General features: G+C 46.0%; 1 protein-coding gene across 7 annotated transcripts in view; it reads left to right on the forward strand.

The window, feature by feature from the left end:
• The window catches only part of LOC127009023 (cell adhesion molecule Dscam2-like), a 147701-nt gene that overhangs the window by 121835 nt on the left and 9972 nt on the right, over nt 1-15894 (forward strand). For all 7 annotated transcript variants that reach the window (XM_050881615.1, XM_050881621.1, XM_050881616.1 and 4 more), the window contains exons 10-27: nt 160-338; nt 737-841; nt 1305-1425; nt 2559-2735; nt 5487-5628; nt 6148-6299; nt 8905-9012; nt 9570-9752; nt 10487-10672; nt 11227-11367; nt 11613-11786; nt 11978-12127; nt 13177-13307; nt 14079-14165; nt 14453-14717; nt 14928-15110; nt 15249-15434; nt 15586-15692. In XM_050881615.1, the coding sequence (XP_050737572.1) occupies nt 160-338; nt 737-841; nt 1305-1425; nt 2559-2735; nt 5487-5628; nt 6148-6299; nt 8905-9012; nt 9570-9752; nt 10487-10672; nt 11227-11367; nt 11613-11786; nt 11978-12127; nt 13177-13307; nt 14079-14165; nt 14453-14717; nt 14928-15110; nt 15249-15434; nt 15586-15692 (2777 nt within the window). The remainder of the gene's footprint in view (nt 1-159; nt 339-736; nt 842-1304; nt 1426-2558; nt 2736-5486; nt 5629-6147; nt 6300-8904; nt 9013-9569; nt 9753-10486; nt 10673-11226; nt 11368-11612; nt 11787-11977; nt 12128-13176; nt 13308-14078; nt 14166-14452; nt 14718-14927; nt 15111-15248; nt 15435-15585; nt 15693-15894) is intronic.

Raw genomic sequence — 15894 nt, forward strand, 5'->3', positions numbered from 1 at the left:
CTTTTTTTTTCAATATCTGTATCGTTTTTGTCCTCGTGATTGATGTTTTTGTCTTCGTCCTCTTCCTCCTCACCCACGTCCTACTTCTACTGCTACCTCCACCTCCGCCACCGCAGAGAACAAACAAAAACTAATCAATCTCCCTCTTTCTCACTCCAGAACCGCCCAAAATCGAGCCGTTCAACTTCCGCCGGAACCTCCAGGAGCGGGAGAGGACCCAAGTCACCTGTATGATTAACTCGGGCGATCTCCCCATCACCATCAACTGGCTCAAGGACGGCCGCCACCTTCAGCACGACTCTGCCATTGATGTGAAGCAGATGAGCGAGTTTTCCGTGGTAAGTAGGGGGAGTAGATCAAAGGTGAGGTTGAGTTAGAAAGCAATACGAAGGGTGTGTGTGTGTGTGTGTGTGTGTGTGTGTGTGTGTGTGTGTGTGTGTGTGTGTATGGCCCGGGGGGGGGGGGTGATAGAAGACTTTGTTCAACTCATAACTCTCATACTCTTCTGCAAAACAACATTAAAACCTTTTGTTCAACTCAAAACTCTCATACTCTTCTGCAAAACGACATCAGAACCTCATTAGAAATCTTAATAGCGTAATGAATTTAAAGTTGATAATACTGAAGTGGGCATTTAATAACAATAACAACTACTAATACTACTAATTTTACCACCCCTCCCTCTCCTTCTCCCTCCCTCTCTCCCTTCCTCTCTTTCTCATTCTCTACCCCGCAGACGTTGCTGTTCAAGGCCCTCAAGGAACACCACTCCGGCTCCTACACGTGCGAGGCCGCCAACGCCGCCGCCACCGCCAACCACACCGCCACGCTTACGGTCAAGGTGAGAGAGAGAGAGAGAGAGAGAGAGAGAGAGAGAGAGAGAGAGAGAGAGAGAGAGAGAGAGAGAGAGAGAGAATTGCATAAAATAAATATGGACGGAAAAACTTACAAAAAATAGGAAAGTCTTTAGAAAAACATTATTGACCTTTCATTTTTTCCCCTTTCTTCCATCCCTCTCCTCTCACCCCCTTTCCCTCCCCCTCCTCACCCCTTTTCCCTCTCTCTCGTCTCCGTTTCCCTCCTCTCTCCTCAACCTTTTCCCTTCCCCTCTACTCCCCCTCCCCTCTCCCTTTTCCCCTCCCCACTCTAATCCCCATTCCCCTTTTTCCCTTTTTGCTCTCCTGTTTTCCTCTCCTCTCCCTCTCCTCACCTCTTCCCCTCCCTCTCCTCTAACTAATCCCCCCACCCTCTCACCCCTTTTTTCTCTCCCCCTCCTCCTCCCCCATCCCCTTTCCCCCCATCAGGTGTCCCCACGGTGGGTGATGGAGCCAGGGGGGAGGACAGCGCTGGTGGGGTCCACGGTGGTGCTGGACTGTAGCGCCCGTGGCCACCCCCAGCCCGTCATTACCTGGATGAAGGCCCCAGGTGAGAGAGAGAGAGAGAGAGAGAGAGAGAGAGAGAGAGAGAGAGAGAGAGAGAGAGAGAGAGAGAGAGAGAGAGAGAGAGAATATAATAAACGTAATATATATCAAATAGTATGGGGGAATTAAATAAAAGCAATAGATATCAAATAGTGTGAGAGAAAATTAAAATAAATGTTATATATATAAAATTTTATGAGAATGAAATAACAAGAAAAACGGGAAAACAGGGAATAAAACAAGACTGAAAATATGAAGAGAGGAAAGGAAAAAATAAGACCAGTAAAACAAGAAAAAACAAAATCAAGAAAACTAAGAAAGGAAAGGAAAAAAATAAAGGAATAAAGTAACTCAAGAGAAACAGGAAAATAGGAAAGGAAAGGCAGAGAGAGAGAGAGAGAGAGAGAGAGAGAGAGAGAGAGAAACTGTAGGTTGTTTGTGTCTTCCTTTGAACGCTTTGAGTCTTCGTGTTAAGAGAAGTGTTTGCATGTGGGCTGGAGAGAGAGAGAGAGAGAGAGAGTCACACTATACGCTAATTTAGTTACACACCTTTGGATGCATTATCTAATGAGTAATTATGGGAGACACTTAACCGGTAGCGTATTTTTTTTATACATTTTAATATGGGATTTTTGTTTTTTATTCATTTTGCAGTTAACTTTTCTTTTTTGTTTCTTATACAAAATGACCTTCCCTCCTCCCGTAGGCGAAGTATTATACCTTTTGATATGGCATTATTTTTTTTTCAGTGTGTTTTCTCTTTTTCTGTTTTTCCAATTTAATAAATGATTGCTCTCCTCTCCGTGCCCCCATCTCCCGTAACGAAGTATTGCACGTTTTAGTGTGACATTCTTTTATTTCATTCATATCATTTCAATCTTTTCTATTCTCCTGTTTCCTTTTCTTAAGTAAGTTATTGTCCGCCTCCTCATTCCCCGTGCCGTAAGCGACTTTACTAGCATTTCACTCATTGTATTACCTTTTTCCTGTTTATCCTTCTCTCCAGTAAATTATTGTTCTTCTTTATAAGTATTTCATTCACATTATTATTACCTTTTCATTTCCTGTGTTTTTCCTTCTGCTTAGCTCAGTATATTGTGTTTTCTCTACCTTCCCCTCCTCCCCCGTCTCCCGCAGGCGAAGCGGCGCAGGATTTCCAGCCGCTGGTGACGGACGGCGTGCGGGTGACGCAAGCCACCAACGGGTCACTGGTGCTGCCGCAGGTCACGTCGCACCAGGCTGGGTGGTACCTATGTCAGGCTGCCAACGGGGTGGGCAAGGCGCTCTCCAAGATGGCCCAGCTGACGGTGCACGGTGAGTGGGGAGCGAGGAAGGTGTGGAGGTATTGTGCTGTGTGAAGGTTTTTTTTGGGATGTTAAAGTATAGGGGTGAAGGGGTGACTGAAGGTCGTGTTAGTGTAGTGAGGGTGTCTTTTGGGGGGAGGAGTGATTGTAGGTTGCATTAGTGTTGTTTGAGAGTGGCTTTTCGCGGGGTTAAGGAAGGTATGAAGGGGTGAAGGAGGTCGTGTTAGTGTTGTGAGGGTGTCTTTTGGGGGGAGGAGTGATTGGAGGTTGCATTAGTGTTGTTTGAGAGTGGCTGTTCGCGGGGTTAAGGAAGGTATGAAGGGTGAAGGAGGTCGTGTTAGTGTTGTGAGAGTGACTTCTGGGGGCTAGTAGGGGGGGAGGAGTTACACTGGAGTTCGTATTAGTGCTGCGTGAGAGTGACTTTTAGCGTGGTTAGTGAGGTGAAGAAGTGAATGAGGAGCTCGCGTTAGTGTTACCATGCGTAGAGGGGGATGGAGGATGTGTGAAGGGGGCCGTTTGGGGTGCTTTGTACATCGGGAGGAAGGGATCTTGAGGTACTGTTGCTGGTGTGTGGTGGGGAAGGTGGTTATTGGGAAGGAAATATGTGTGAAAAGGGTCGTGTTCCTGTTTTCTATAGAGGAGGATAGAGGATGAGAGAAGGAGGCTGTTACTAGTGATTTGAGCATGAGGGTGAAGGGATGGCGAGGCTGCATTGCGTGTATGCTGTGTGTGTGTGTGGGGGGGGGGGTCAATGGGGTGGAACACTGTGAAGAAGGGTTATGTTCCTATTGTGCTGTGCAGGAGTGGTGGGAATGGGATAAGGGGACCATGTGGAGAGATCGTATGCATCGGGGTGAAGGGATGGCGATGTATGTGTGTCGGTTGGGAGGAAATCACTGAAAAGAAGCATCGTGTTGGTATTGTTATTATAGAGGGGTTGACCAGTAAAGCGTGAATATGTATGTAAAGGTGTGTGGATGATATTTCTTTGTGGGGTTTGTTGGGGTAGATTACTGCATAGATAAGTTGTGTTTGTGCTGTTGTGAGGGCAATAGTGGAGGAGTTGTGTAGGGTGATTTTTTATTTATTTATTTATTTATTTTTACAGCAAAGGAGACAGCACAAGGGCACAAAAAAAGGAAACAACAATAAAAAAAAAGCCCGCTACTCGCTGCTCCTGTAAAGAATCCGAAGAGGTGGCCGAAAGAGCAGTCAATTACGTGAGAAGAGGTGTCCTGATAACTTCGCGTGTGTTGGGTTTCAGGGGTGACCATCATATTCTCAAACCTTTCGCGGCCTGCACACTCTCACACTCTCACATTTGATAAGGCTTTCGTAAAGGTTGTGGGGATTTCCAGTAGTAGTTTTATGAGCCTAGTGATAGTTTGACAAGGCTTCTGTACCATGAATGCGAAAAGTTATATAGAGTGAATGCGTATGTTCGGTTTCAGGGGTGACCATCATATTCTCAAACCTTTCGCGGCCTGCACACTCTCACACTCACATTTGATAAGGTTTTCGTAAAGGTTGTGGGGATTTCCAGTAGTAGTTTTATGAGCCTAGTGATAGTTTGACAAGGCTTCTGTACCATGAATGCGAAAAGTTATATAGAGTGAATGCGTATGTTCGGTTTCAGGGGTGACCATCATATTCTCAAACATTTCGCGGCCTACTCACTTTCAGTCTCACATTTGATAAGGTTTTCGTAAAGGTTGTGGGGATTTCCAGTAGTAGTTTTATGAGCCTAGTGATAGTTTGACAAGGCTTCTGTACCATGAATGCGAAAAGTTATATAGAGTGAATGCGTATGTTCGGTTTCAGGGGTGACCATCATATTCTCAAACATTTCGCGGCCTACTCACTTTCACAGTCTCACATTTGATAAGGTTTTCGTAAAGGTTGTGAACATTTCCTGGAGTAGTTTTATGAGCCTAGTGATAGTTTGACAAGGCTTCTGTACCATGAATGCGAAAAGTTATATAGAGTGAATGCGTATGTTCGGTTTCAGGGGTGACCATCATATTCTCAAACCTTTCGCGGCCTGCACACTCTCACACTCACATTTGATAAGGTTTTCGTAGAGGTTGTGGGCATTTCCAGGAGTAGTTTTATGAGCCTAGTGATAGCTTGACAAGGCTTCTGCACCGTGAATGTGAAAAACACTCGTGAGAAAGCGTCTAATCTGCTCTGTGCACGATGCGTCTAAGTATACTCGTGTTAAATGCACATCCACAACTCTCCGTTTCCTACACTCCCCTTTTCACTATCACCTTCCCTCCCACCATCCCACCCCCCAATCCACTACATATCCTTCCATCCCACTATCTAATGCCCACTCCCCCCTACCCCTTACATCCCCAACCCACTATCTCCCCCTCCCACCATCCCCCCACACAATCCCCCCACTAACCACCCCCTCTTACACCCCCAATCCACTACGTATCCTTCCCTCCCACTATCTAATACCCACTCCCCACTACCCCTCACATCCCCAACCCACTATCTCCCCATCCCACCATCCCCCACACAATCCCCCCACTAACCGCTCCCCTTACATCCCCCAAATCACTGTCTCCTTCCCTCCTACAATCCCGCACTCCTTCACTCCCTTTCTTCCCCAATCTACCATCTACCCTTCCACTATCCCCCCCCCCTCCTTCCACTAACCACTCACTCCCCCTTCTTCCCCTCACCCATTATCTCCTCCCCTTCCACTTCTCCTTACACTCCCATTAATAACCCCCTCCTCCCCTCCCCCCAGCCCCCGCGCGAGTGGTGACGGAGGGGAGCCGCATCACGGGTCACTCCGGCCAGACGGTGACCCTGCGGTGTGAGGCAACGGGTGACGCCCCCCTGACCGTCACCTGGCTGAGGCACCACGCACCCGTCACCCAGGACCACAGGTGAGGCTGCCGCAAGAGATGGAAGAGAGCGGGAAAAGAATGAGCGAGTGAGAAAGTGCGTGCGTGCGTGCATGTGTTGGGTGTGAAGAGTTGCATATATGTCATACTATTGAAACCACTACTAATACTACTACAATAACACCACAACCAATACAGCAACAGCAATATCACCTCAAGAAAAAGAACAATGTGAGTGTGGGAGTGCGTGCATGCGTGTGTTAGTCTGAAGAGTTGCATGTACTACTTCAACTACTACTACTACTACTACTACTACAACTACTATAACACCACAACCAACACTAACAACAATGGTACTACCTCTTCTTCCTTCCGAAACCCACTTCCTCATTCCTACAGATATGGGAAAGAAAAGAAGAAAAAAAAAGACTAGAGTGTGTGCTTGTGTGTGAGCCTGTTAGGTGTGAAGAACTGTATATAATAGTCAAATTACTCCCACTAACATAACACCACAACCAACAACAGGCTTTCCTCCCCATACCCCGGTTCCTCCCTCCGCAGAACCCTGGTGCAGGAGACCAACATCGGGGAGGGCGCGGCGCAGGCAGTGTTAGAGGTTCGAAGCATCACGGCAGCCGACGCAGGACCCTACACATGCCGCGCCACCAACCCCCACGGCGACCACGCGCAGACCTACACCATCTCCGTCATTGGTGAGAGGATGGAGTGAAGGGAAGGATTGGGGGTGTAGTAAGTGGGTAGGGAGGGATGAGGAAAGAAGGTGAAAGAAAAAGGAAGGGTTGATCAGCGTTGGGGAGAGCGTGGCAGGAAGGGGATGAAGGGAAGGGAAGGAAGTGCAGTGAATGGTTGAAGGGAGCGATAAAGGGATGAAGGGAAGGGGAGGATTGGAAGTGCAGCGATTGGCTTCTACTGGTATTTTCATGCTATCTATTCTTTGTACTTGTTGTCTGCATGCCTCCATTTATCTTGCAACCTTACTTCACAACATTTTCTATTCTATCTCACCCCTATGCAGTCCAAATCCCTTATGCAAGAGTTAGCCACCATCTTCATACTTTCATCACTTTCACTAGCAAACTCTGGAACAGCCTTCCTTCGTATATATTATTTCCTCCTGCCTGTGACTTGAACAACACCTCAAACCATTTCTGAATATAATCTTTCAGGAATCTCTATCGCTTTTTTTGGGGGGAAGCAGTAGTTTTTCAGGATCTTTTCACCCATTTTTTTTCCTTGACTTCTTCCTCCAATGTAAAAAAAAGTTGGTGTGTGGGCGATGTAATGAGATGAAGCGATGGGCAGGGTTGGCTATGCAGTGAATGGCTGGTAGGAGGGATGGAGAAAGAAGATGAAGGGGAGAAGAAGGGTAGGGTTGGCCAGCACTGGTGAGTGATGCAGGAGATGAAGGGAAGGATAGGGTTAGGTGTGCAGTGAGTGGCTGGTGATGGGGAAATGAAGCGGAAGATAAAAGTTGAGTGAAATTTGCCGGAGGAGGAAGAAGAAACGGAAGTGGAGGAGAAACTAAGTATAATCAGGAACATGCTATTTTTGTCATACCAGGAAGGAGATTAGAGACTGTCTGATTTACTTGGAGAATTACTAATGAAACTGGAGGGGTTCATAAAAAGATGGTGAAGAATACAAATGGATGAGGTGAAAATCTAAGCTAATACTAGTTGATACAGAAGACATTAATGAGGGTAAAAATACTGACATATTTGGTGGAGTGCATCCATTTACTCCCTATGGTGGGGTTGGACGGGATGTGAGCCTCCTCCACTGTTGCCGGACCATAGCCATTTCTTCCGTGATGGTCAGCCTCCTCGTATCTTCCTCCACCACCTTTCTCCACGTCTTCCTTGGCCTTGTGGTACAGTATATATAAGGGAATAAATGGGAGGGAAGCAGGAAAAGAATATAAAAGAAGGAACACATATTTGAATAAGGATGAGGAGAAACAAGTGTTAGAAAAATTGATCAAGAAGAGAAATGGAACAGGGTGAGAAATTTGAAGGTGAAGGAGGATCTAGAAAAGGAGGAGATTGGAATAAGCTTTGAACTTAATAAATAGTAAATGGTGGAGGCTTGGGAGGAGCTATAATTTACAAGTAATGCATTGTGGGAGAGAGAGGCAGAGAATCATGACTATTTTACATCATTATATCCACTTTTATTCATATTTTTCATCATGTACTGTACTTTTGTTTTTATTTAACCCAGTAGCAGCGATGGGCCAAATTTGTGGCTTTACCGTGTAGCAGCGATGGGCCAAATTTGTGGCTTTACCGTGTAGCAGCGATGGGCCAAATTTGTGGCTTTACCGTGTAGCAGCGATGGGCCAAATTTGTGGCTTTACCGTGTAGCAGCGACGGGCCAAATTTGTGCCATGATATAAAAACCCCGAAATAGATGATGCATAAACTAATCACAAATGCTTTGATATATATGAAATGCTTTGTGTGAGAGATGATTTTTTCTCATATTTCTCGCCTAGAGGGACCATTAAGAAACATGATCCCCGCTGCTACCGGGTTAACATTATATAATTTTGAGTAAGTTGCATTTCATCAGTATCCATCAACTACTTTGCATAACAATCGTTTGCCCACTGACATCATGAGTTCTTTTGCCTCTTCATTCCCCATACTTTCCTGCTCCTTCCAAATAATGTTCGACAAATGGCTTGGCATATTTCCCATGTTTCTCACTTTATTTTGACATTTCTTGCCTCCCATTCCCTTTGCTATCTCAACGTAGAACCAAACACCCTGTACCACTAATTATCTCACTTCTTTAACCCGGTAGCAGCGGAGATCATGTTTCTTAATGGTCCGTCTAAGTGAGAAAAATGAGTAAAAATCATCACTCACACAAACCATTTCATAATACATATCAAAGCATTTGTGATCAGCTTATGCATCATCTGTTATGGGGGTTTATATCATGGCAAAAATTTGGCCCGTCGCTGCTACACAGTGAAGCCACAAATTTGGCCCTTCGCTGCTATACTGGGTTAATCTAACAACTTGGCTCCTCTTTCTTGTCTAACTTAAGCACAATCCAGAATTTGCTTTATTTTGTTTAGCTATTCTTCACAACTTTATATTTTCTTTCCTACCTGAACACAACATTAAATTCACTTACCATAACTCACCTTTCCATCCCTCAAATATTCCCATCTCCTTGGCTTCCTCACAGAACTTCCATTCCTCATCACTGCTTCTTCATTCAGCCTTCTAAGACTCCCATGCTTTCTCCCCTTCCCATCACTTGGCTCATAATCCCATTTCTCAACAGAGCCGCCAACACCCCCATCAGGCGTGGAGATAACGGAGGTGGGGAGTCGCTCTGCCCGCATCACTTGGTCACTCCTCCAGCCGGCTGCAGTCACCATACAATATAAAGGTATGCTGCTTAGAGCCCTCACCACTTCATAACAACTGAACCTTAGCCACAACACTGTCAAACTTATGTGACAATTACACTTCTCAATTACCTGTTCTATACCTACCATGGAGCAGTTTAGAGGCTTCACTGTCTAACAACTGAACCTTATCTATAATACTATCAAACATATATGACAGCTATGTACACTACTCAAGAACCTGTATTGTACTTACCTTTGATACTTGCATCAGCCTATATACTACAGTACATTAGTGTTTGGGACAAATTTTATTGCTTTGAAGAGCACTGGAACGAAGAGGAAGTGATAAATGGAGTCAGATAAAAACTAAGAAGGCAGAGAAGGAAGAGGGGAGGAAAAGGGAAGGAAATAAAGCTAGCAGGAGTGTTGAGGGAAGCACACCACTCCACACCTCATGGCTGTACATATATAACACCTATTTTCACCGACCTCAACAGTACCTGTGTCATATATTTGTAATACTTAAACTACACTCTCTATAGCATGTTTAATGTTCTTAACACTCTGGTCCTTCTTTTCCCTGTTCCCATCCTAGCCATGATAGGTGACCAGTCATGGGCTTCACATGGTCGTAATGTGAGTGTGGGTCAGTGGGCAGCGTCGCATGTGCTGACAGGCCTCACACCGCACCTCACCTATGCCGTGCGGCTCATGGCTCACAATGACCTGGGGGTGTCACAGCCATCACCCCTACAGATGTTCACCACCACTGAGGAGGGTAAGTGCTTTCCCCACCAATCTATCTATCTCTCTATATCTCCAACGCCCTGCTCCCTCGTGGAAACTTCCCTCCAGGGGGTGGCCACGGCAGAAGTGTCTCCATCTCTCCCTGTTTTGGCACCCTTTCAGCACACTCAATCCTGCTACTTCCAACTTTCTTGCTCCAATACTCGGTCATCCTATTGACCCACCTCACAGATGGTCTTTCCCTGACACACACACCCTCAATCCTTCCCTCATACACTCTTCACAGATTCATTCTCTTCCCCATTTTCATCACGTGTCCAAACCATCTCAGCGTACCATGCTTCACCCACTCCACCACTCCACACTCCCCACCATAATCGAGGTGCTGCTCTACTTGCCCTGTGGCACTAAAGAAGTGGACATATGTAGGAGCAGCATGTGACTATGAAGGGTCAGCTTCATAACTTGCAAAATGTGTTCTTGAATGGCTGACCCAACTAAATGTGGGAGTATGTTTTTGAGGGATCATCTTTTTTTACCTTTCTACTACTGTCTTAAGTAAATGGAAGTTTTGATTGACATGAAAGGTTAATAATAATGATCAATCTTCCCTTGATATTTGGTGATCAAGAGTTAGTTTGGAGCTCCAAAATATTCTCCAACTAACAGAAATCACTGTGAACTTTTATGTATTAATCTATCCATGTGATTCCCCTTGTCTTACCAAAACCATCATCACATGGCACTCCTCCTCCCTTCCCATAGCACCCTCAGGAGCACCCAGGGATGTCCGGGTGGCTGCAGGGGGCCCTCACTCCCTGCTGGTGACCTGGCGTGCCCCCGACCCCAACCTGACTCACGGCGCCCTGCGAGGCTACACACTCGCCCTGCGCCGCCAGAACCTGCAGGGCCACCTTTCCTACATCACCCGACCTGTCACTGCTGCCCCAGGTCAGATTGCATTGTGATGTTGTAGTAATTTTTGCAAACTCTTGATAAAGCTTTAAAAAAAATTAGTGGGTGCTTATTTTGCAAACTTATTAAACTTGATGCTGCAAATGACTAAAACATTTCTAATCACATCCTTTTCTTTCATATCCTTCATATTTTATTAAGTGTCCATAGTCTTTCTTTGTATAGCCATCCAATATAATTTAATGAAATGTAGATCATTTCTCTTTGTATTGCATGTAACATAAAGAGAGGAAACAAGCTTCATGGGTTCTGGAACACTGGATGAATGTATTTTAATGATAATTTTAAGAATAAGAAATGGACTTGGGCTGGCCACATTATGAATAAGTGGGTAACAGAGTGGCTATCCAGAAACTGTAGGATCAGGGCAGACAGAGACTGAGCTGGAAAGAAGAAATTAGACAACTTCCTGGAGCAGGGTGGAGTACACTAACATTAGACAAAGAGAGGTGGAGAACATTGGGCAATGCCTTTGTCCTGCAGTGGACTTCATTGACAGTGATGATGATTGATCCATCCTGATCCTGCAGGTGATGCCGAGGCAGTGGAGCAGTATGAGGTGCGAGGGCTGGTGCCGGCATCACTGTATGAGGTGGCGGTGCGGGCCTTCACCAGGGCAGGGCCGGGGCCACTCTCCTCACCCAGGATTGTGGACTCTACTGGTGTTGATGGTGGGTGGCACAGAAGGAGAATGTCAATGTAGTCAATAGTAATGATGGACATGAAGTGAGTTTGTTCATATTAAGGTCCTTGATATGTATTTTCACTTTTTGGGGGGTGTCAACAAGATTTTTAAATGTTGAACTACCAGCATTAAGCATTCTTTACCCAGCTATCTGGACCTCATTTGATTCTCAACAGCACAAGTTTCTTTAATAGGCATATAATAGCGTCTCCTTTACACATTCCTCCTCAGCCCCATCCTGCCCGCCCTCTGGAGTGTCCTGCCGGGGTTCAGGGCGAGGGGGGGTGAGAGTGTGGTGGTCTCCCCCGCCCAGCCACTGCACCCACGCCCCAGTCAGCGGCTACACCGTCATCGCCACACCCACGAGGCACACCCACCGGGCCCACCACACCCACCACTCATCCAGTAAGACACATGTAGAGTCTCTCTTAGGGAAATTAGATTGTTCTTGTAATGTAATGGTGATATGATGGTTTTGTATTTCTTTAGGCAGAACGATAGACTATGTAAGTGTGATATAATTTAAGACACCTCCCTTTATACCCCCCAATAATTTAACTCTTTGCTAACCTTCTGATCAAAAACTTCTCCATCAGGCAGCTCGTGGGAGGTGAACACAACAAACCTGGAGAAGAACCTTGACGCCCTGCCACCCGCCACCAACATCAGCGTGCGGGTCAAGGCCTTCAACGAGGTGGGCATCAGTCCGCCGCACGACCCTGTCTTCTGCGTCACCGAGGATGATGGTAAGGGGGATGTAGGGACGTATGTTGTTCTGATATGTTAGCTTCCTTGAGGTGTGGGGTTTAGATGGTGTGTATTGCATGGTGCACTCTGATCAGTATGTTTGTTTTTGTGCCTATTGCCCTGCCTTATGTGCTTATTAACCCGGTAGTAGCGACAGGCCAAATTTGTGGCTTTACCGTGTAGCAGAGACAGGCTAAATTTGTGCCATGATATAAACCCCCCAAAATAGATGATACATAATCTGATCACAAATGCTTTGATATATATTATGAAATGGTTTGTGTGAGGGGTGATGTTTTCTCATTTTTCTCACTTAGAGGGACCATTAAGAAACATGATCCCTGCTGGTACCGGGTTAACACTTTTTTGTGTTTGATATGTATATTTGATTTATATTTATATTTTTTTTAATTCTCTCTGGCCTCTACTTTCTGTTGTTAACTTTCCTATGCCTTTTCTTCTTAATGTATTTTCCCTTTTTTTAATTCTCTTTGGCCTCTACTTTCTGTTGTTAACTTTCCTATGCCTTTTCTTCTTACTGTATTTTCCCTTTTTTTAATTCTCTTTGGCCTCTACTTTCTGTTGTTAACTTTCCTATGCCTTTTCTTCTTACTGTATTTTCCCTTTTTTTAATTCTCTTTGGCCTCTACTTTCTGTTGTTAACTTTCCTATGCCTTTTCTTCTTACTGTATTTTCCCTTTTTTTCTCATTTATTTGATCCAGCTTCTGCCTTGCTTCCTTATTCACACCTGGAGAGAACCAGTGTAGGTAGACTGACGTGTACTAGTCTGCAACACTACCATATCCTCAGAGAATTCTTGCCTTATTATTCAGATGCTTTTCATCATTAATTGCCTTTACTCCATTTCTTTATGTTCACGTATGTCACTGAATGTACATTTATTTGTGTTTCTCTTCAGTCATACGTCCCAAATCGATACATCCCATTGGAATAAACTCCATTTCCTTGGGTACATTTCTCCTGATAAATGGAGGGTCTACTGTGCCACTATTAATGTACCTCCCCATCCCCTCTCCCCCCTCCCAGTGCCGGGGCCGCCCAGGAGAGTGCGGGTCATCGTGACGGGCCCCAACTCCCTCATCGTGACGTGGTCTCCGCCCCGCCCCTCCACCGGTGCCATCCTCCACTACACCCTCTACTCCGCCCGAGATGACCAGGTAGGTTGTTGGGGGTATTCCTACTTCTCAAAGTACATGAGAAATTGATCTATTTAGGAGAATTAATTTTTTTCCCAATATTGCGCCCGATATTCAAACCCTTTATCTACATCTATATCCGCATCTCAGGCCATTACACAGCTTCCCGTCTCCCATTAGATCAGTTTCTGTTGCAGTTCAATTTTTCTCAAGTGACTCTTCAAATTACGTTTTCTCTGGTAGCAAGACCAGAACCCCTTTGAGAGACGCGGACTATATCCAAGCTCATGCCCTTACATAGGGAAGTACAACACAGGAATGGATCCACCTCTAGCCACCAGTGTTGTGGGGGGGGGGGGGGGGGGGCACACCTAAGTATAACTAAATCATATGTCCACCAAGACTTTGCATTTCTCCCTTAGCAACTTTTAAAGTGGAGGACGGGGCAGTTGAGTCAATCATATCATTTGTAGTCTGTTGCTCTGCCACTCTGCAATCAATTTGAGTGCTTTATATTCAATTCCCAGCTGTTCAATTTGTAAAGTAATTTGTAACATGGATCTGTATCAAACACCTTTTGAAAATCTAGATAAACTATGTTCGGTGATTTCCTTACATCATAAACTGAGGTCCTTATAATAGGCCAGTAGATTGGACAAACAGGATTGCTTACTTTGGAATCAGTGTTGTGAATCCTTATAAAGTGAATGACTTATAGATTTTGTCTTCTATTCTGCTCCTGAGTATCTTACCTACCTCTGACATTGAACTAATGGGCCTTCTTTTCCTCAGGTGGCAGTGAGGGACGTGGTGGGTGCTGGGGGCTCAGAGGCCACCTGGAGGGAGCTGAGGGGCCTCACACCTTCCTCCAGAGTCCAGGTGAGTGTGCTGTGTTAGAAGTAATTGAACAGTCAAGTGCCATTCCTCAGCTCTTATTTTCTTGAAGAGCAGCTGTTGCATTCTCCTAATCACCACTATCATCATCACCACCACCATCATCACCTCACCCAGGAAACCATCACTGGAGGACCTCTGTTGGCATTAGATACCAACCATTACTCACTGTTGGCTATTTTCCCAACAGACCAGCCCAGACCATTTGCTTTTCCATCATAGTCAATAGTTATGGTCAATAGTCACAACTGTTGAGCTTCTTGTCCCCGCAGGTGTGGGTGACGGCAACCACTGTGGCAGGTGAGGGCACCCAGTCCCCTCGCCTCACTGCCCTGCCCAAGGCCACCCCCTCCCATGCTCCCATTGCTGTGGGGGGTGGGGGCCGAGTATGGAGGGTGGGGGTGGGGTCAGGGGTCACGCTGGGGTGTCGTGGCTTGGGGTCACCGTCCCCCACTGTGTCATGGACCAAAGGAGGCTCCACCCTCACCAGCGGCCCCCTCATGCAGCTCCTTCCTGGGGGTGACCTGCACCTCACAGGTAGGTTCACACTTTAGTATTCAGGGAAGTTATACTTTTCAAAAGGATCTTCCCCTATGTAGTTAATGACTTGCAGTTCCTCAAGTGTTTTCTATTTCATTTACAAACACTAGAAATTGTGTTTGGATACATTTTCATTTCCCTGTTCACAGTTTATTCTTATGTAAGACTTGTAAATATTTCTGTATTCTCTCTTTCAACCTCACACAGGTGTTCGAGAGACAGCCAATTACACCTGCTGGGTGAGGAACAGTGAGGGCACAGACAGCTTCACCCACTTGGTGGTGGCAGAGTCAGCCCCGCCCCCGCCTGCCCTCAGCCTTGCCCACGCTACCCATGGCAGCCTCAACATCACTATTACACCAAAGGGCGATGGTGGTGCACCCATTCTTGGTTAGAAATGACTAATTCTTTGCGTGTATATTTGCTGTTGCTACAACCACTACTGCTGCTATTGCTATTACTCTACTACAACAACAAATACTACTACTACTACTACTACTACTACTACTACATATGCTACTCTCCCAGGCTACACCCTCCACCACCGGGGTCGGGCAGGGGAGTGGGTGGAGACAGCAGCAGACCCAGCGGGACACAGTGTGGTGGTGCACAGCCTGGCCTGCGGCGCGCCCCACCACCTCTACCTCACAGCCTGGAACACTCACGGCACCTCAGCCCCCAGCCCTGTTCTCATCACCAGCACCCTTGGCAGCCGTGAGTACCAGTCTGGTATTCTGTTGTATTCTGAAGCCATGCAGCCTAGCAGGGAAACTTGTGTAGAGAGTCACTGACTCTTGAATATAAGAAGAAAAGTTTAGACATATGTGGTCAACATAAAATAATCAACAACCGATTCGCTTTCCAGCTCCAGGACGGCCCCATCCAGCTCAGGTGGTGGAAGTGAATTCCACCTGCGTTACCCTAAGGCTGTACACTTGGCCAGAGGCGGGTTGTCCTGTCAACTACTGGAAGGTGTGTGTTTGCCTAGTTGTATGCACCTAATTGTGATATACTGGAACTCAACTCCTTTTGTGGGTCCCATCTTTGTGTTTCAGTCACTCAAATTTTGACTTAGATTCACTTAGGGTTTTGGAACGAACGATCTTCCTGTCCAGGCCATTCCACAGTTCATGGCATCTATATGAAAACTATTCTTTTTATATCCTTCCAGCAC

This window comes from Eriocheir sinensis, chromosome 39 (genome assembly GCF_024679095.1).
Source record: "Eriocheir sinensis breed Jianghai 21 chromosome 39, ASM2467909v1, whole genome shotgun sequence".
Taxonomy (NCBI): domain Eukaryota; kingdom Metazoa; phylum Arthropoda; class Malacostraca; order Decapoda; family Varunidae; genus Eriocheir; species Eriocheir sinensis.